General features: G+C 44.8%; 1 protein-coding gene across 1 annotated transcript in view; it reads left to right on the plus strand.

Annotated features, from left to right (window-relative positions):
* The first annotated feature begins 6,361 nt into the window (after positions 1-6,361).
* LOC119450026 (POU domain, class 4, transcription factor 3) overlaps positions 6,362-21,376 on the plus strand; it is a 49,031-nt gene continuing 34,016 nt past the window's right edge. Inside the window, exon 1 of the mRNA XM_049665573.1 lies at positions 6,362-6,748. Within this exon, the coding sequence (XP_049521530.1) occupies positions 6,569-6,748 (180 nt within the window). The 5' untranslated portion in view covers positions 6,362-6,568. The remainder of the gene's footprint in view (positions 6,749-21,376) is intronic.

Consider the following 21,376-nt stretch of genomic DNA (forward strand, 5'->3'; position numbering starts at 1 on the left):
GGCAGCAAAGCATGATTTGAACGCCAGCGGTTCGACGAAAGCTTACGACACGAAGATTCTTGGGTACTACTTGCGTAGTGGACGAACGTAAGTGAGATAAACACGGCCTATGACGTCATCAGCAACTACGTGTTATACAGTCGTGCGTACCGAAGGCTATGTCATGTGGCGTTTGTTAAAACGACGATGGCATTTGTAATGCTGCGAAGAAATGTGAAAACATGATGTCGGCACAGCGTCGCACAGTTTTTGCGTAGCGTAAACTGCTACGAGGAAAGTACTGGGGAAATTGGGCGGGCACCGGATGCAGTGCAGTCTAACAGGGGGCATCAAAGCGTGAGCTGTGACAAGGCGAAGATGACGAGAAAGTGGCACGTGGCACACGCGCCGGGTGTTTCAAAGAGCAAGCTGCCTTTTGAACGAAACAATCATGGCTGCGATCGTGGCCTGAAAATTTCATATAAAGTGTTGTGCAGTACAGACAAGTGTACAGGGCGCTGCCTGAACCGCCTGATTGGATTACAGTACTTCGCGGCTTTGTTGTATGGAAGAAATCTTCATCGAGTTGTGTCGGCAAAGATAGGCTGACTCGTTTGAACAATTGCACGCTGTTTCGTCTTGTCAAAACCAGCAATTAAAAGAAAGAAAGAAGGAAAAAAAAAGAACCGGTCGTCACCTAGTGGTTAGAGCACTGGGCTGCTGTTCTCGACGGCAGAGGTTCGATTCCCGCAACCGTCACACATTATTTTGTTTTTATTAAGGCGAGGTGAGACAGGAACCTGCCTATCTACATACTCTCCGCGAAATGTCAATAATGAATAAAAGAATGCTTCGCATTAAAATTTTATCAATGGACGAAAGACTGAGCTTGCGAGTCGCAAGCTTGGTCTCCTGAGCCGCACACTTAAGCGCATTCACGTTATGATGTTAAGTTACAAGATAATAACACCTTAATAAGGTCGCGGCTAGAATATGCATGCGCTGCGTTGGACCCTTAAAAAGGAAAGACGTCGACAAGTTTGAAACATTCTATTGCAGTATACTCAGCAGTTATAATCGCCGCTTGTGCTCTAGCAGCAACCTCATCGATTAATAATATTATCGCTCTCGAAACACGCAGAAAACTGCGACTAAAATATTTCAACAGCTATGGCATCCTGACCTATATAAACGGCTTAATCCGTTGTCTTGTCTGCAGACGTGGTCCAATAGATGTGCCTGGCATCCTAATTCGCAAAGTTTAACACCTGTATTCGCACGCATACGAGTACATAATTACAAGTGCATCTTTTATGCCCAGAACAATAACAAATTTGAGTAATTTACCACATAACTTATTTTTATGACAAAATGTACAGGCATAACTGCATTTCTTTTTTTTTTTTCGTGTGCTGTATTTCTTTCTGAAGGGACTACCGGTAGTTATCGCATATTTATCTGCCCACCAGCGTACATATGTACCTTTACTCTTTTCCTTTGAGTGGTATTATGAGTTATAGTCAGTGTTGTCATCTTTATTTCAGGCATGTCACTAAACTGAGGCTATGAAGTCACTAAATTTTATCTAAATCTTGCTCCAAGATTGGTAAAATTGTCGCTAAAATTGTCAAGAGATCTTGATATAATGTAGGCGTTTTCTGAGACATTATATTATGGCTAACAGGGCGTAACGCATCTACAAAAACTTTTCAAGTTCGCCACGTGTCCATGAATAAACAGTAATTTATTAGCGGTGTACAGGACATCATTTATTATATTATTGTATTTACAAAGCGATGCATGATCACAACTTAATCCTGCATTTACCTTCAGATTATTACATTAAGAATTTAGCATGCTTCGAAAGATCACGGATCACCTGATTCTCCCATCAGAAAGGCACAGTAAATTGGTCCACGTTATACCTGGAAACTTTGTAGCTTAACACGCTCGTGAAATTATAAATAAATTATGTGATACGATTTTTGTCATGTTGTTAACATGGCGATGAAAAGTACGTGATCTTTACAAAGGTGAAATACAACGTTGTCGCCCCTTGATCCACTGATTGTTGATTTCTGCCATAGCCTTGAGAATCGGAGGTGGTGCACTGATTCGTGCGAATGAGCCCAACCGCTCCCATATGTGCGCCTTTCTACAGATCATATGTCCTAATATTCACCTACTGGGTTGTAAACCTCACCACAACATTTAAATTTATTGCAACAAGTCTTGAGAATTTAATTAACTTCTACGCTTGTGAACTTTCAGTAATTAAACTTGCTTGGTGAATCAGATTTGCTTGGAAGCGTTAAGACAACTCCTAATTGGCTTCCTAAAGAATAAAAAAGTGCATGTTGATGAGCACAATTTGAGGTTTGTCTGCATCTACGTAATTAACTGCAGCGTATGACCTCCGTGAGCGCAGACCACCTTTGCTTTATCTTCGACACAGAGCCCATGTGCCGTACAGCCAATTTCGGCCGCCGTTTTCTAGCTGTTGAATAATAAATACCATTGTAGAAAGCCATTTCTGAAGCAACTTTATTACCTTTTAAGTCGCTAAAATGTCGCCAATAGTACTGCCACGTCGGCAAAATAAGTCGCTGGTCGCTAAAGAGAAAGATTTGTCACTAAGCAGGCCAAAAAGTCGCTAAACCTAGCGACAAAATTGCTAATATGACAACACTGGTTATAATATTACGCAGGTATTATGTAATCAGTGCTGCTGTTCTGAAAGGAAGAGGCTTCTGGACAGCGTGATAAGAAGAGCGTTTGCTCACGAGCCTTCAGAACATTTACATTTTCTGGAAGGACAGCGGATGGTGTGCAAGGAAGTGCCGCGTATTCTGCGCACATTTCTGTGAGATAGTGAACTGATGGACTTGTCGGGACAAATATCCATAACGCAGGATAATACACTCAAACGGAGCAATTACCGACCAAGTCTGTCAGGCCAACTCCGCCTATAACAACACCACCGTCACCACCACCTATGCATTGCCTGACAGTCCCTGTGAAAATTGTGAGAAATATGAAGCGTGGACTCATCGCTCGCATAGTGTGTACAAGATCACCTTTTTTATTACTATTGTTATTATTATTTATAATGTGAAATGAAAGGAGAAGTGGGAACCATTATTGGCGCCGACTACTCCTTCTCACAGGGCAAGAAAAGTAAAAACACGCACAAAAAAGTTATATCCACAGGCGACAGTGAAACAGCACGAACATTTCCAAAGTTCTACCCACAGAAAAAAATAAAAGGACACTAAAAGACATACACTGTTCTATAAACCAGTGAAAGCATACAAAAGAGTCTGAAAACATGCACAGAAGTTCAGGTCATATCTACACAAGACACATAACAACGTATAAAAACGCCAGACGTGACCTACCCTCATACAACGTATTGTACAACTGCTGGTATTCAAAGGAAATATAATAGTGGGGTCGACCACGATACGTTTAGTAAGAACCTAATAAATTTGGGTATTGCTCATAAAATAAATTTAAAAACCAGAAGTGCTATTTTCTGAGGCTGTACTTTTGCCCATTTCAGAGTGAAACTTCAGCGGTCTAAAGACATTGAATTGTCCTGTAGATATCGCCTCACTGTATCGTGTCGCGGGCAATCGTGAAGGAGATTATGTATGACTTTTTTATACGGTTACATTGTTCCCACTCCTCGGGTTACGCAAAAATGACCTGCTATTTTTTGTTAAGGAAAAATACAAAAACAAGAAAGTCAATGAAAGTTTCACGACGAACCGCAGGAGCTCGTTCGAAATATTGCTCCGAGCATTTATTAAATTATTTCAAAAATTTATTTTAATCTCATGGGATATTCTTGCATTCTCTTTTTTTGCTATGACGGTATTAATACGATTACTCTAGAAAATCGCTTCGCTTTCCTGCTTGCTGTGACTCATTCCATCCTTCGTGTGTGCACTAATCCATTCACATTTGTAAATAAGGACTAGGTGCTAACGTAAAAATTAGAGCTACATCAGTTGTCGTTTTCTTTATTGTTAAAATATAAGCCGAAGTAATATGTAATTGCTTGCGATCAACGAGCCGAAGTGCCTTGAAAACGCCGAAGTTGTGCAGTGGTTTCACAACCTCGCTTCTGCACAAGGCTTATAGCACGCGCTGTACATTAGGTTATGGTTGTCGGCTTACGACAACACAATTTACTGCACCGCAATACATTTCACAACAAATATTCATTATTTACGCTTTATATTCGTTGCGCAGAGCTAGTCACATTTGTTTTGCTGTGATATTTGAAGACTAATCAAACTTTCTCTCCTGAGCCCTTCTTTTAGTTTTTAAGCAGGAGTGTCAGTAATTTATTTTTTTAACTGTGAGAAAAGGCCGCGCTTATTCTTTGAGACTTCAACATTTTCCTAAATTCCTGTCCACATGGAGGCCAATGAACGCAGCTTGAACATTTTTTTTTTGTCTTGTTGAAAGTGTGTCTGCTGAACACGAATTATTACCGTAGCCTCTGTTGCAACTCCAGTTGTTACTTTTGCTTATGAAGTATTAACGCAACAGCGTTAAGGGCCCAGTGTCGCAGAAAATCCGGTGTTGGCGTCGACGCCGGCGTCTCGTGAGCGAAAGTTCCCGTATATATTCAGGTATATGTATATGCTACGCCTAGCTATATGACATGCGGTATATGCGGGTTATATTGCCACGTCATTATATCTCTAAAGTTTCCTATAACTTGTCTGACATTCTTGACAAAGTTTTTTCTCGGAATTTTGAGAATGACAGCCCACAAACAAATGTCATGAAATAAAACACCGACAGCACATACCATTTATGTTAACTCTTTTCAGACTTAAATATTAAAAGCACGACCTCCGCACGACCCCCGGAATCAGCCCACGCAAGAATCCGCGTTTCTACCAGAAAGCTCGCCTTCGTGCATAGTGTTCGCGACCAGAGTTTCCCGGTAAACATTATGGTTACATGAGCTGCAGTTTCCTGGAAGCGTGAAAAGCAGTCAGGGATCTTTGAATGCTATCGCGTTCCACTCTTAAAGCTTAAGAGTGGAGCTTAAGAATGGAACGTCGAGTGGAGCTTAAGCGTCCTCCAAAATTTTGTTTAACATTTCTTTCTGCCCTAATGCTCTGTTTATGTCAATGAAACTAGTAAGAGTGACTTGTCTGGTGTTCGATACGCATATATTAAGCTATCTATTTGCATCCGAGACTTCTGTTCCAGGAAAAATCTAAAACACCGCTCCAGCCGACTCGGCTGTTCGTATGGCGGTGCACCCAACAAGCGAAATGCCCAGGCTCGCACCCTATGCGTGCTCGGCAGCTACGGTATGTCCGCAGCTATGGGCGCGCGGCGACTGTTCATCGCGCAAGCGTGCCACATGGATTCCTTTCCTCCTCTCTTCCTCCTCTGGATCCACTCGAACGTGACGTCACGTGCCCCTGATCTGCGCACGCGCAGACCAGGAAGGGCGCCAGCGCGCGCTCACGCCCAGCCCGCTCGCTCCTCACGCCTTCTCTCGCAGCGCCGCCAAGCGACGCGACGTGCCTGCGCTTCCTTCCTCTCTCCCCCGAGGGAGACCGAGGGAGGACGCTGCGCCCACTCTCTCGTAGATCCCGAAAAAAAAAAGTGCGAGTGGCGGGAATAAGGGAAGGCAGTCAGAGCCGGGTGCGGGAGAGGAGGAAGCTCCGACAGCTGCCGCGTCGGAAACCATGCGCTCTCTGCCACTGCTACTTTCGGGAAAGGAAAAAAAGAAAGAGGAAAGGCCGGGACTGGCGTGGCGCGCGCGTGCGGAGGAAAGGCCGCCGCGAAGACGTCGGGTCGTCCCGCGCCGCTCGCGAAAAAAGGCGGTGCCTCCGAGTTGCCAACTCCACAAGAACCCGGGGCGCCTCCGTCGCCGGCCGCTGTTGTGTGGCTCCACCGTCGCGCGGCGCAGCACGACGACGACGAGGCTCGGCACCGCCGCTGACACGGTGCTCGGCTTCCCCTCCTCCCCATTTCGAGGCACAGCTGAAGCGCCACCCTGTGAATCGTGCGCGCGTGCGGCATCGGCCAGGTTTCTCCCATGCGTGCTGTACAGAAACCACGGCACCCATCGGTAAAGCAAGACCAGTGAGCCGAATGGAGCACGGAAAGCGGGGATAACCGCTGAAAACTGTTCCGAATCTACGTTCAAGGAGCGCGACGAGACAGACAAAAAAAAAGAAGGTCGCGAGTTCGCCGTAGCTGAAGCTCCCGAGACACTCCGGAACTTCGTCTTCGTCGAAAAGCGTACGCCCAGCGCGCACGGGTCCATCGCTAGCTCTCCACTGCCGGAGACAACGAGTCGGCGCTCACCCTCCGCCCGGTACGGGCGGCAAGACCAGCCGTGTACCCAACCGTGCGCCCGGGGCTCGACTTTGGCTGCGAAAGCGGCGAAGAATGCCGCGCAAGCGGCGCGAGTTATGAGGTGGGCGGCGGCGGGGGCCGACTGAAGTGATCGGCGCCGGAGAGGCGGCGAGGTTTTAGCGGTGCGCGGTGTGCGAGCACGGCCGCCACGACGAAGCACGAGGGCGGCTCGTCGCTCAACTGGGACTGCATGGCAGCCATCATGAACGGCGGCAAGCAGCCGGCCTCGATGCCGCTGCCGCCGCACCTGGGCTCGGCGGCGGCCGGCTCCTGCTTCTCGGGACGATACTCGCCCACGTACCGAGCCGCGCCCCCGGACCCCATGCGGGCCAGGCACTGCGCCATGGCTGCCAACGCCGCTGCGGCGCCCGTGAGTATTGCGTGCCAACCGCGCGTTATTTGCCGTTCTTCATTCCGGAGCGTATGTTCTGCTGTGGTTCCGTTGCGTACACTGTGGTATTAATGACTCCTGAATGTTCGGTAGGGCTCTTTGTAAAAGCAATAAACTTGGCAGTTTGGTGTTGGTAACCTTCATTCGAAGCGAAGAACAAAAATTGCGCAAATGCAGTGACGTGGAAGGAAATACAAGCGGGGGAAACTAACGCCAGATCAATTAGCTACAGTGAGGTGTACGTGACGTCCAAGAGCCCACATGAGGGCTTCTCGTATTTTGGGTGAAGGAATGTGCACATTTTTGAAGATTTTTAGTACTAAGACGGTGCGCTTTATGACAAGAGAGAACCTTAGCGCCGGCGCTCCATTGACTGATGGTGGCAAGAGCCAAAACCTGCTTAGAAGATGCTTTTTTTATAAAGTGTAAGTCTTCCGAAAGCGGTAAAGCCAGCGGGAACACGAGAGATAAATGCAAAGTTCTATTACATAATCATGAAAACGAAGACACGGATAATTTATTACCGTACAGCTATAATTGCCTAGACTTCGCCTCTTCCACACCATAACTTATTCAGCCACATACGAGTGATATGCATTGCCAAATGTACAAAACCACACGAAGTAACTAAGTCTTGAATGTCTGGATAGAGCTGAAGATTGGTTGTATCCAGAATGAAGGGTCCCGGTGACAGCTGTCCACTGCATTTAGGTTTACAGTAACAAATTTATCCTAGTAAAGCGTAGCAAGAAGCTGCACCATGGCGCTAATTTATTAATGTGAGATAATGAATTCAGATTGTCTAATCGTTTTCGGGCGGCGACTGTTCATCTATACTGACCTACCTAATTATCTGATCTCAGTCTATCATCTTCGACGAGGTTGCGGTTAATTTCTTAACAGGTGTCATAATGAAGACAGTATTGCTAGAGGTTGTATTAGCTCAAACAGCTAATCCATTTCATGCTATTATTACATCAGGAAATGCGTTATTTGTCTGTCTGTTAAATAAAGACAATAACATTACAATTTCATTAAGTACCTGTTTCGCAGTGTCTGCTGACGTCCTAGTCACAAAAATCACCCGTTGTTATCTTTTATACTCCGCCCTCAATGGCATCCTATCTCATACACATCTTTTCTGGCTACTTGGTTTCTTTTCATTAAATGCTATTTTACCTGACATCCTTGAGTAGTAACCAGCTCGCTATCCCTCTGCTGACGCCAGGCTACGCTGCTTTGTCGAATATGGCTAGGAGTGGCGCTTACGAAGTCTTTTGATTTCCGAATCGAATGGGCTAATGACGCCTCGTGTGATGACTGTGGTAGCGAGGAGGCCCTTCAAAACGTTCTCTGTGACTGTCCTCGTTACAATTTACAGAGACGATCGCTCGCAATCGCGATAGCGCGCTTTGATCAAATACCTTTAACACAGGAAATAATTTTAGAATGCCGACATCAGAAGCCAACGCAGTGGAGGGCGACGAGGGCGCTGTTGGAGTTTTTAATACAACAGACTTGAACAAGCGGCTTTAGCCTTAACTGGCGTTTATAGTGCTACAAGGGCTACAGTGCTGTGTGGTGGTAGTATGCGGTGATAGCGCTCTTTCTTTCATTTTTCCTCCCCTCCTTCCTATCTTTCACTTCTATGTTTGTCTCCTCCTTTCTGAAGAGTAGGCAGGCATTGTGCCCCTTCTGGTAGCAGTTGTCAGCCTTGCTCCTCACTTTCTCTTTCCTGTGTATATGTTTACAAATCAAGTAATAATAGTGACCGACTGTGATTGTGTATATGTGGTCCCTTTCTTGATCTCTCTCTGCTTTCCTATTACATAACTTCCCCTCACTTCTCTCCCCAGCGTAGGGTAGCAAACCGGATTACCATCCTCTGGTTATCATCTTCCCCTCTGGTTCCCCCTGCATTTCCCCTTTCTTCTGTCTCTCTCTCTCTCTCACACCCCACAAAAACCGCCAGCACGTACTCTAGTCTCCTGTAAAGCTTGCTTTACCACTAAATAAAAATGTGTGTGGCAAAGCCTACATCAACGGCAGCAGGGTCAAATGGAAGGCAAAGGGGTCGTTAGGAGTGAGAAAGCAGTTATTCATGAAAGAAGAATAAACAAGATTGAGTCGGGAACAAGCGCTAAAACGAATAAAATTAAAATGTTGTGCGGATACCATCGACAACGATTGTCAACGTAATCGAATAGCCGAACGCTTCAAGAAACCTACACGCTTAGTTAAAGGAACTGTGCGATTGACGACATATATTGGCTGCAGTGAGAATATTTGCTCCGCCTTTGTTGTTTCATTGCGCTATTTCGTAGAGAGCAGAGCCAGTAACTAGCACATCTGCAGCGGTAGTATAGGTGGACAAAATCTATAACAGTTGGCGATCGGCAACAAGCACTCCCCACAACTCGGATGTGTGAGCGCACGCGGCCTATACCTGTGTGTCGGCGCAAAGTCCCACCTCCCGCCACCGTCCACGAAAACGAGCGAAAGATCCAAATAAAGCTATTCGATTTAAACGTTAAAGAGCTGGAGATATATGCAAGGAGATGCGGTGGTGTTCTGGCGGCTTGTGTGATTCTGCGTGTGTAGAGTTAAAAATAAAAAGAAAGCTGAATAATATATCGTGGCGATTGTCAACTGCGGAGATACGAGCTTAATAGCCTTCTTTCTTTGCAGCATGAAAAGATAGGGCAAGTATTTATCACATTTCAATGATAAAAACTTTCAATACGTAAACTTGTTCACAATATGCAGTTTTCAGGGCTTCATTTTTCCTTTTTTTTTTTTTTTTACATGGGACTTTTGCCCGAAAGTCGAAGACAACAATTAATGAGATTTCTTTGCAAAATATAAAGGCCAATTTTCAACATTGATACATTCCCATGACTCTGATGGCTAAATAGACAAATTAAAATAAAAAAATACTTGGCTTCGTTTTCCACTTCACCTATTTTTAATATCTGCGGATGTCAACGAGTAGAACAGGTCAGTAGAAAAGACAATTCGAGTCTCTCTTCCCGGTAATTAACAGTATTGAAGATATTTTACGCAATATATATATAATCTAGCTCTGTTGTCTTGCTGGTGCGTCGAGGCTTATCGGGCAAGCCAAACCAATACATCTGCACACATTGGGTTTTTCCAGTGTCATCGTCATTTCCAGCTTAGCATGCAACTATTGTGGCCTGCAATTGAATCATTCGATGAAAAACATCTCAAGAAGTTTATTATACGACTGCTTAAAGTAGGTTCTCTTATTCCTCTCTTTTTATATGATCACAAAAAAAAGAGCGTAGATGTTTCTTAAACCATCTCAGTTAATGAAAGCGTAGTATTCCATGCATGATTCAACAGTTCACAATCCTAATGTGCATTTAAAGTACCTTTCGAAGGGGGTACCGCGACAATCACTGAAGTGGCAAATGGCGAGAACTCAACATATACAGATCACAGCTACTCGGCGAAAACATCTGCTATGAGACTGACGCACTAAACATAAGTGCTAATGTGAGCTTCGTTGCGTAAAACGAAGTTAAACGCAGCGAAAGATAAAAAGGCAGGGGTGTGAAGGTGAGAGTAAGCTGCTATGCGGAGGTGCACCTAAAGTAGTTGTGCGTAAATAACCCCTGTTTATCTCCCCTTCCCTCTATCTCTATCTCTTCCGCTCATTTGCATTCGTCGCGACAGCAGAGACGCGACACACGTGCTGCCTTACCGAGCGTCACGCTTTTCACGCCTCGACGACGCGGTGAATAAATCATTCACAACAGGATGCACTATTAAGTAACAATCCCCCCCGCGTCGGAGTACGAAGGCAGAAACGAGCGTCAGCAGACAGACAGAAATCAAATTAATTATGAAACAAGACCGATTGGGTTACATTTTTTTTCTTTTCTTTCCGCGGGAGGAAAATTGTCAAACACGCAAGCAGTCAGTTCTGCCGGCATTGTTCCTCTTATGTCGCTGAGGTAACGTGCATTTGTTGCAAGGTTTCTCATTGCGTACGAAAATATTTGAGATCTCGTTAAACGTAGACTGTTGCATAAGGAAATGAATTCACAAATCATTGCTTTAGTAAGAAATATCCCGCTGTTGGGACTTTAGTAAGAAATGTCCTGATTTCAGAGCTTCAGTGATCCGCCTTAGCTGTTATGGTTGCTACCAGTAGCTACCGTCTCCCATCCTTTCGATGCGCTCTATAGTACGAACTGCCTTGTGTAACGCGGGCCCAGATCAATAAGCTAAGCATCTACAAATACGGAAGGCCGGAGGTTTGTGTGTTTGCACGGAACTCACTCAAGTCAATGCTTATTTGTAAAATGTCGTACATATTTCATGCAAACGAGACTAAGGAAAAAGGAAGCGAGTGTCATTTCAATTGTCTATGTTATTAAAAGAAACAACGCATTTTTTAGTAATTGAGACAAGCGTGGCAATTCCTTAAATTTTCTCCACTGAGATTAAGCAAGCGAGCTTCAAACCCACAAAACAAAACTTGCCATCGTTGCTCGTTGATAAGGAATTGTGGTTGCTGCAAGTGTGAGAAGGCAGATGATTGAGAGCCCCATTTAAACACTGCTGCGTTTTCGTTTTATTCCACGTCTTTTAATATCACGCACTTGTTAGGCACCCAGAAAGTATTTTACTAATATGCGCCAGCATATCAGCAATGCTAACTGCCACGTAGCCTTGAATTCCGTTCACATTAGCCCGGACAACGGACAACGGTGTGTTTTACTACGACAGCAGTTAAAGTTCAAAACAGAGCTTACTGTGTCCGCCGATCCGTCCTTCCCGTTACCCCGTCGTCGGAGTTATCGTGCACGTCATCATTTTCGGCTTCACAGTTATCATGGCGGAAGAAAAAATCGGCAGTGTGTAAATAACCTTTAAGTGAATCATGATGTTTGCGCAAATGTCAAAGCAATTGTTATGCAATTGTAACACTAATGATAGAAATGTTCGCACGAAATTATGCAAAAGGATTGTAAATTTACGCAAAGGTAACGATCTGGTCCAATATTGTTCATTTAACTTTTTTCAGCACAGGATCCTTCTTCACTTCTCTCTTGCTGAGTTCTTCACTTCTCTTTAAATCTACCCTCTTAGCTCACTTCTTCCTGCACTCTCGCTTGCTTCAGTTGCCGAATTCATATTCACTGTATTTCAACGCTCTACGCTCAATTCACGCTGTGGTTCCATTTTGTTCACTTCACTCCTTTTTTCTACACTCGGCTGCCTCGGCTGCTGTCTTCCGCTACTTCCCCGTAGCCGACTCCTTCGATGTTCTGTTGCAGACTTCTTCACCTGTTCCCACATGTTCTGCTTGTCCATCCGATTAGATATCCAGTGGTGCATAAACTTTCTGGGGCATTGGCTAAGCAGGGCCACATGCTCAGGGTAACATGCCAAGTTGCACATAATCAGCAGCCCAAGTTCTCTATTCGACCACATGCCCAGTGGCACAATTCGTTATCAACTCGGCAAGGTAGTTTCCGCAGTCTGGGAAGAAGAGGCATAGAAAGCTTCTCGTTGAGACAAAGCTTTGCTCACCACAACCACCGCCAGCACTGGGTGTCAAAATCATACCTTTGCGACGATGCGCAGTTCGGAGCTGGGCGCGCTAACCACTGAGATACCACGCATAGCTCACGCTTGCTAAATTATGCGACGTTTTGCACGGCACCCAGACTCTCAGGCTGGCGGTGTCCGGCGTTTGTGCATTCATTTTTGGGGCCAAAGCAAGCAGTACTTAAGTGGACAGAGTCGACGTTGGGCACACCGCGAAGGAGTTGTTTTCAAGATGATGACAGTGTTCGCTGTGAAAATCTTCTGTTATCACAGTAAAGGAGTTCCAAGAGGAAAAAAATTGCCTGTCTGCAGATTTCTCTTTCTCCTTATGGTACCTAAGCTCGCTTTCTTTAACTTAAACAACACTTCGTATTCTAGATGCCAGATATTTAACGTATTTGCTGACGAAACAACAGCTAAACTATGATTAAGAAGGTTGTGCTTAAACAAAAAAGAGTCAGCAAATAGACACAAGCGAGAAAAAGAAATAAAAAGAGAAAGAAGGAATGAAAGAAGAAAAGAAAACAAAAAAACAAAAACACCTGTCTCCGTCGCCGATCTTGTGTTTTCGGCATATCTTGATGTATACAGCTAGCCGCCTCGACAAAGTTGTGTTCGCTGCAATCAAACTGCATCCTTACTAGTTAAGACCGCTCCTACGCAAAGTATAGCTGTTTAAAGGCGAATTAGTGCCTCCCAAATTATTATCTGAAGTGAGATACTATAGAAATAACACTCAAGTTTTTAAAGCTGTCTGAGTTGTTCGCCGCCAGCATATACATCGAACAATTTTCAAAGCTTCTATCATCATTTCAGGGATGTTAATAGGCGTATTTCGGTGCATACATGAGAAATATACTTCACAATGCTCAGCTGAATCGGGGCAAACTTGTGTGAAATTGTGCAACATAGTGTAGTGTTAGCTGATTTCTCGAAGTCGTCTCGCAAAATGTGCGGTCTTGACAGGCGTAGAAGCTCACTGCATTTCTTGTACATTAGTCGTCAGTTTCTCTGGCTTTAACATGGAGAAGTTCGCTCACAAAGGTGACTTGGATGAATGAAATAATTTAGCCTGATAAATGTTGGCACCTCTCCCAGTGTGTCAGCGTCTTCTGGGTTCTACTTTTGAGCACGAAGTAACTTGATTGATTGATTCTGGGGTTTAACGTGCCAAAACCAGTTCTGATTATGAGGCACGCCGTAGTGGAGGGCTCCGGATTAATTTTGACCACCTGGGGTTCTTTAACGTGCACTACAATGCAAGCACACGGGCGTTTTTGCATTTCGCCTCCATCGAAATGCAGCCGCCGCGGCCGGGATTCGATCCCGCGATCTCGTGCTCAGCAGCGCAACGCCTTAGCTGACTAAGCCACCGCGGCGGGTTGAGCACGAAGTAACATTAAGTTTACAAAGTCAATCCTCATCGGCACATGTCAAGGCGACGTATCGCGCCAAAAATTGCAAGCACACAAAACGTCACATTTGCCTCACACGACACTGTGTCTTCTTGCGTTCTTGTGGTTTTAGGCGCTATACCTTGCCATAACATGACGAATCAACAAGTACCTGTCATTTTCAGTGATGTGTCAATGGCACCATTTTCTCTGACAAATAATGTTGCGTGCTTTATTGACAGCACGGTAATTCAAAAAGTTTCATTTCAGTGATTAGCTATTCCTTAAGCTCATGTTAGGTTCTGGACGTTATGTTCTGGACAACTGACTCTAAAGTTGCAGCAAACCTGACTCTGACAATGCAACGTTCGACTCTACCAATGTCTGAATAATGAATTTCTGAACGTGCCCGCTTTAAACACTTGAGTTACAATCTCATTGTCTCGCCTGCGGACGAAACAGAAGAACGGTTTTCAGAAAAGGCCCCCTTTAATAGTCAACGAATAAAGAAAACTCAATATCTCATATGAGAATTAGCTGGTTTAGTTTATAAAAGTATGCAGATCCACCCCACATATAGGAATCTACGTTAAGCGAAGCTTTAGTAAAGCGCCTCATTAAATGCTTGACAACTAACGGCGATGCATACAATTTTGTTTACTTTCATCCTATGCAAGATGTAATTCTTCTTCTTTCTGAGGTCTTACGTGCCAAAACCAGTTCTGATTATGAAGCACGCCGTAGTGGAGGGCTCCGGATTAATTTGGACCACCTGGGATTCTTTAACGTGCACTACAACGCAAGCACACGGGCGTTTTTGCATTTCACCTCCATCGGAATGCGGCCGCCGCGGCCGGGATTCAATCCCGCGATATCGTGCTCAGCAGCACAACGCCTTAGCTGACTGAGCCAACACGGCGGGTGATACAACATGTAATCTCATGGAATGTGTATGTTTATCAACCACGAGGGTGACAATTTTATTGTCATGCGATTTTTATGTCTGCACACTAACTCTCTCACAAGCTATGCCGCAACGCAAACTGCACATAAGATGGATGCACAGTGTGAGACGCATACGCAGCGACGTCACAAGGACGAAGACGATGTATCAAGCTTGTCGAGGGAAGAATTGTGACGACAGCTGTATGTACACATAAGTGCGACACGCATCAAGCAACATTTAGGGATCCTGTACCTCTTGCATCACAGTGGAAGATACCCATTCGGGAGCATTGGTTAAGAACGGGCACACCCCCAGTGGATAATCTCGAATGGCTAAATTAAAGAAATTAAAGTCAATCAAATCATCCGTGAAATGTGACTCACCATTCCATTACGAGATCTGTGTGCTTTACAGATGCCTGTGAGACGACGTAATATGTTCAGGTTTTATGCAAGAAGTTGATTTTTTTGTTATGCCGAACATTAATGCGCATATTTGGCCAGCATACACACAAACCAGCTTGCCGGTACTTTCATTCCGCGCGCATATAACCTTTGCATATGTATCCACAAAAATATCCGCCGAGATAGCGACCGACTCAACAGCACCAAGCAACCAGGCAGCCATGCAGCCAGGCAGCCATGCAGCCAGGCAGCCACGCCAAACTAAAAAAAAAAAAAAAGTAGGCGAATAAAGACTCGCTTTAAAAATGGCGGTTGAGGTAAAAGAGTGCCAGGGCCATTTCACAGCCGGAGTGATTCAGCATGAACCATAGTAGCTGTTATCACATGTTCCGCACTCATACTGATCTATTATAAGGCTTTGCAAAGGATATAAAAATGCCACACCTGGCTCATCTACGCGAAAATGCAGTTTCTAGAACATAAACCCGAGCACAGCACGAAAATTTCCACAACAATGTTTTTCCCGCACGAGGGAAGTGGGGGACTTTTTTAAAAAGTCAAATAGTAGAAATCCCTTATGCCTCTTCCCCCGTGTAAGGTAGCAAACCGGACGTGCGTCTGGTTGGCTTCCGTACCTTTCCTTCTTTCTTTTCCTCCTCCTCCTCCTCCTCCACGTGGGCGACTTGAGCGTGAGAACTAAAGACCGTGATGCATCATTGTTTTCTTCACTTAGGTTATTCTTACTGTTGCCAGATGCACAATTCCCTCATACCCCAACCCACCCCACTTCCCTTAAAGGCTTTCCTGTACCTATTTATTATATGTTCTCTTAATCTACGGTAGAAAGTTGGTTTAGCTTACATCGTGTCCTTCTTATCTTAGGTTTCTTTCTCACAAAGCATGCCGGATTGATCGTGGTAAGCAACGTTGCAGAACTGAAAACGTGTGGGGAAAGTGATGTGGCGAAATTGTAAAGGAACACTCCTGTCACATGCACGCTTTAAAAGAGCCTTCAAACCGATTACAATCAATATCTGTGAGTATCTTTTAGCTCCCTTCCACGAGCTTGAACAAAGGAGACAATAAGGCTCGCCGATTTCAATTTTCGTTGATTCCACATGTCTTTGAATGTGCACGTGTGAAAGAATTAGGATGCAAAACTACAGACACATAAGAGGTACCAAAAACACTTAAGATCACTATCTCGCGCCATAACGTCACCTTTTGACAAGTCGCGATTGCGCGCGTTGTTCGCCTATTCTGAACCCGAATTCACAGAAACTTCTTACGCTAGAACGTTTCGTAAGAAAGAATTTTAGCCAATCCGGATGACAGACGTATCATTAGCGAAGGCGGTCAGCCAATGGCAAAGTGAACTTGCAAAAGAAAAGCTTTGTGAATCTGGACCCTCTTTCCTATTTGATCACTTGGGGTATAACGCAAAAGGGCACGCAGGATAACTCAGGAGACTAAGACAGTTTTACTAACAACTGATTGTTTATTGCACGTGGTCACTGCATATACACTGTCGTACAACAGGAAGAAAATGGGGGAACAAAACACCGCCGCAACATAGATTACTTTTCAGTCTAATCAACCGTCACAGGCCGCTACCGCAATAGGAACATAACTTCTTTTTTCGACAATGAAACAGATGTGCAGCTCACACAATCATTGCTCCTATTCACTTCGAACACCTCGACAATCTTTCTAGTCGCTTGATCCATGTGAAAAAAGATCCTGTTCCTACCGCAGTAGCGGCCTGTTACAGATGATTATGCTGAAAGTAATGTAGATTTTGATCAGTTACTCTGTTTCTCAAACTTGACCATATTTCATTGTGTTGCTTAGCTTGCGCCTATCTTGAAAAGAACAGTATAAGCTATTTCGAAAGTCCAATATTTATCTTGTCGTTTTGTCACGTTATGAGGGCCCTTGTTTTAATTCACGGGCTAGCGTCATGGAACCGTGACGTTACAATTCCACAAATACTAGACGGAAGAATCGAACTAAATAGTAAGTGAACTGGGGCCTCGGAAAGCGAAGCAATGTTTCAGCGACAGTGATGCAGCGATCGCGGTCGGTGGTGGTCTAATCTAATTCCACTGCTCAACTCTGTTCGCTACGCATGCGAGAAAGTACACTGCAGGACTTGTCGGAGATGGCTTGCGTAGATTCGAGAATCTGACTGATTTTCACGTCGCTTGCATAATCTCTTTAAACAAAACTTTCTTGTTAACGAGTTCGCGACAGCATTTACGAAAGTTCCGATAGATCAAACGGGTTTCACGCGAGTGCAATAAGAAGATAACAGCGATTATCATGTGAAAGAGATCACCGGTAAAGAGTAAAACGAGGCACGTTGGACAATATGTTCTCTCAGGCAGCATTTAAAGTAGTTGTGCAGCATTTAGATAACTCCGCAACAACCTGTTGGCCAATTGTTGCACTTCAGTATTTCATGATATATTTAATCGTCTATACTAAGTAAGGACCAGCGTGATGGCCCCTTGAATATGAAAGCCACAATTGGCGGGTTTGCATCAGTGGTCGAGCAGAGTGAATTCTCATGCCTATAGCGAAACTAAAAATATAAGCGACAGAACAACACATATGCTGCTCCGACTTGATTGAGCGTGTTTTCAGTGAAAAAAACTGAAACATAACAAGCGGAAAACAAGCCAACAATTTTATTTATTTTGACAATACTGCCAGCTGCTTTTTGGCAGCCAAAGCAGGAGTGGTACATAGAAAATAAAAAGGGACACTGTACAATCAAAGAAAATGTCGAAATAAAATTCGAACACAGCAAGATCAAACACAGTGCAACACAGATCATACTTGTACGCTACTGCGCAGAACAATATCTGCGAAACTAATTGCGTTGGTGAGTGGTGTTGCAAAACGTCTTCAACGTTTGCGCGCTAAGGTATATGTGTTTTTCATTACCACGCAGGTTCCAACAAGTACAGATACAGTACAACCGTCATTCGCGTCGTACCAACCACCCCAAGCCTGCGTCCTGAATCACTTAGTACAATCTCCTTGCCACTTAAAGCTTCATCCTCACGTTCAAGTTTTGCCGCGACGCTAACAAATAACACCAAGAATAACAAATTGTTCGAGCTAATCAAAGCGCTCTCGAGCCCTTGTGGCTCAAGAAAACGCACGCGGCAAAACACGTGCGCCCGTGAACCGTGCGAGCGGCGGCGGCCGTCAATGGGGTTCGCGAGCGCGCTGATCCGTCCCGCTTGGCGCTAAAGCGTCGCCGTCCTTTCCCGCGGCCGCGGGGGAGCGAGCGAGGCGTGCGAGGACCTGTTGTTTCGAGTGGTCGCGCGCGCGCGCTGCTGCTCGAGTTGGCCCAAATCTGCCTTTCCAAACCTACTGAATTATTACGGGCGCCGGCTCATTAAGATTTAAAGCCGCGGCGAGGACCTCTCCCGGCGCCGGCGCCGCCAACCCTTTCCATCCCCTCCGCTCACCGCCACTTCGGCGGCGAGCGCGCTGCCGAAGCATGTTCCGCAGCGGGACGCTGCGAGAGCCGGACGCGAGCGGCCGGCTGTTCGGTAGGCAGTGTTTAAAGGACACTGCAGGAAACTCGCTTACGTTCACGCAAGGACAGAGACAGTTACTGGATGTTCTGTTCACTGTTCCACTCATTTATGCCAGGCTCCACAGCACGGTGATGTTTTTCTTTTCACGTATATAAAGTTTAATGTTAGACCTCTTCTACTCACCCCTTACTGCATCACCAATTTTCTGCAATCTTTTCTTGTGTTCGCTCAGTGAATCAACGCTACCGCCCTAACCGAGTTCAGTTTGTCTGCCAAGACACAATGTGCTTTTGAATTCCTTTACTTGATATATCAAAAATATACTTAGCCTGAGGAAAAGGAGGCTGTGACGAGGAATCTAGGATAGAGCTAATACCTTAAAATGTTCCAGAAACCTACGTAGTTGCCCTTTAAGCGAGAAAGGGAAGCAAAAACCAAAAGGAAAAAAAAAGCTTATTGTAAAGATAAGAACACGGTGCTTGACAAACACATATTACTATATGTCGCAGTCACTGGGGATGTTGGGTATGGATGAGTCTGATCGGTCAATTTCGTTTGGCTAAGATCTCTGCGAAATATAGATGCAAGCCACCGGCGAACGAAGCGCTGGCCTTCATCGCCCGAATTAATCATGAGGGTGCACGTTCATGCTGACAAGACGCGCGGAATAGAGGTCTCCAGTATTAAACAGCCTCGCCTTTATGGTTGTTTCTCATGGGGGGAACAAGCGCTTCTAAACAGAAAAAGAGAGAGAGAAACAAATTTGATGCGAAAGGCAGGGACGTTAATCGGAAGACAAACAACCGGTTTGTCACACTGCGCTGGGGAAGGGGGAATGGAAGATAGGAAGAGTACGCAGTGCACACAGTGCCATGTAGACGCTACCGCACGTACAAGGAATCCGATACACCACTTCAGAGGAACTATCAGTGTACCTATTAACATGCTTAACACAGCAAGCGTTAGCACTCGCTCCTGCGCCAATCCTTGCACGCCTACAAATCGCAGCGCATAGTCCATCAACTTTCTTGCCACCGGAAAAAACAACGTCCGTGCCATAATGTCCGGCAACTTTCTGTAAAGCTGTGCGAAATCGAGTGCACACAAGGAATTACAGCAACTCTTCGGTGCTCCCTTTGTGATGCAACAGGTTGGTTAGCTGAGAACGCTTTACTTTTCAGCATCTGTATTGAACGCTGAGAAGCATTCACAAGAAAGGAAGCGGGAAAACCGGCTTTCTTTAGGCGAATAATGTGCTTGCAAAGGCTTTCTTCTGCGGCATGAAAACATGATTTCCAAATGGATGCGTGCACTCGATTTCGAACAGTTTAAAGAAAGTTGCTGGGCATTATGGCACTCACGTTTTTTTTACAGTGGCAGGAAAGTTGGTGGGCTGGACGCTGCGATTGATAGGTGTGCAAGGATTGGCGATCAAGCATGTTATTAAATTCACTGATCGTTTCTCTGAAGTATAGTGTATATGATTGCTTGCACGTGTGGTAGTGTTTTCATCGAACAGACTGGCCACGGTGCGTAAATATCAGGATACGCGATCATCATGAAACACCACGATCAGCGCACACGTGAGATAGCTGAGGCATATATCAGTCATCATCATCACCATCGTCAGTATATTATTATTATTATTATTATTATTATTATTATTATTATTATTATTATTATTATTATTATTATTATTATTATTATTATTATTATTATTATTATTATTTATTTATTTTGAAAACGTATATACACTTGACAGGAAAGGGAAAGCAAGGAACAGGCTGGCAACTGCAACCGGAAGGTGCACAACGCCTGCATTCTCTTCAGAAAGGAGGAGACAGAAGCATAGAAATGGAAGATAAGAAGAAGGGGAGGAAAGAAGAAGGGGAAGAAAGCAAGACCAAGATGGCAAATCTCAAAGAAAAGATCACAGCACACACAGTACAGGTGACGCACAGTATGGCCGGTCACTGCAGGTCACGCTACTAAAGAATGGTAAGATAGAAGAAATCGTGTCCGAGGTCTAGTCGAGGACAAGAACATGTGTATAAGTCAGCCGTCAGGTTCCCTATCAAACGAAGAGATCGCGTTCATTGATTTCTCGTGAATGTGTTAACATTTTTTACACGTCATCCGCAGGACTTTCATAATCGCTGTCTATATAATCTTTTCCTTCCAATAAAAAGTTTAAGTTAGACCAGCGCATTTCCTGCATTCTTTCTGCATCCTTCTGCAGTTCATTGTACCCCTACTCCTCGTGCAGCGCCCCAATCTGGGTCTTTTGAGGTCAACAAAATGAATGAACGAATAAATACAGTGGAGACAATCGTGTGCAGATCGAGTGGCTGTTTCACACTGTAGTCACCAGAAATGTCGAAATGGTCTGATATCCACTAATGAATGATGTTGGACTAAACAGTAGAAGGGTTTTAATGACGGGATGAATCTTACAAGGCGACACCAGCGTCACCCCTCGCTGCCGCACCTGACTGTTAAGAGATAAAAAAGCCATCGAAGACTTTCCCGGTCTATCACGAGGAATAATTTCGGCGTTAGCCCTTTCCGACAATTCTACTGCGCTTTGCCACGATTCACAAGCACTCTCCGCCGTCTAGGCGTCAAGCAGCACCAAAGTTAATTAAGCGTTTTTTTTTTCTGCGGTTTATTCGGCTGTCTTGATGTTGTTCATAGGCAGGATGTTTGCCCTTTCGCTACAGTGGGAA

Source organism: Dermacentor silvarum, chromosome 4 (genome assembly GCF_013339745.2).
Source record: "Dermacentor silvarum isolate Dsil-2018 chromosome 4, BIME_Dsil_1.4, whole genome shotgun sequence".
NCBI lineage: Eukaryota > Metazoa > Arthropoda > Arachnida > Ixodida > Ixodidae > Dermacentor > Dermacentor silvarum.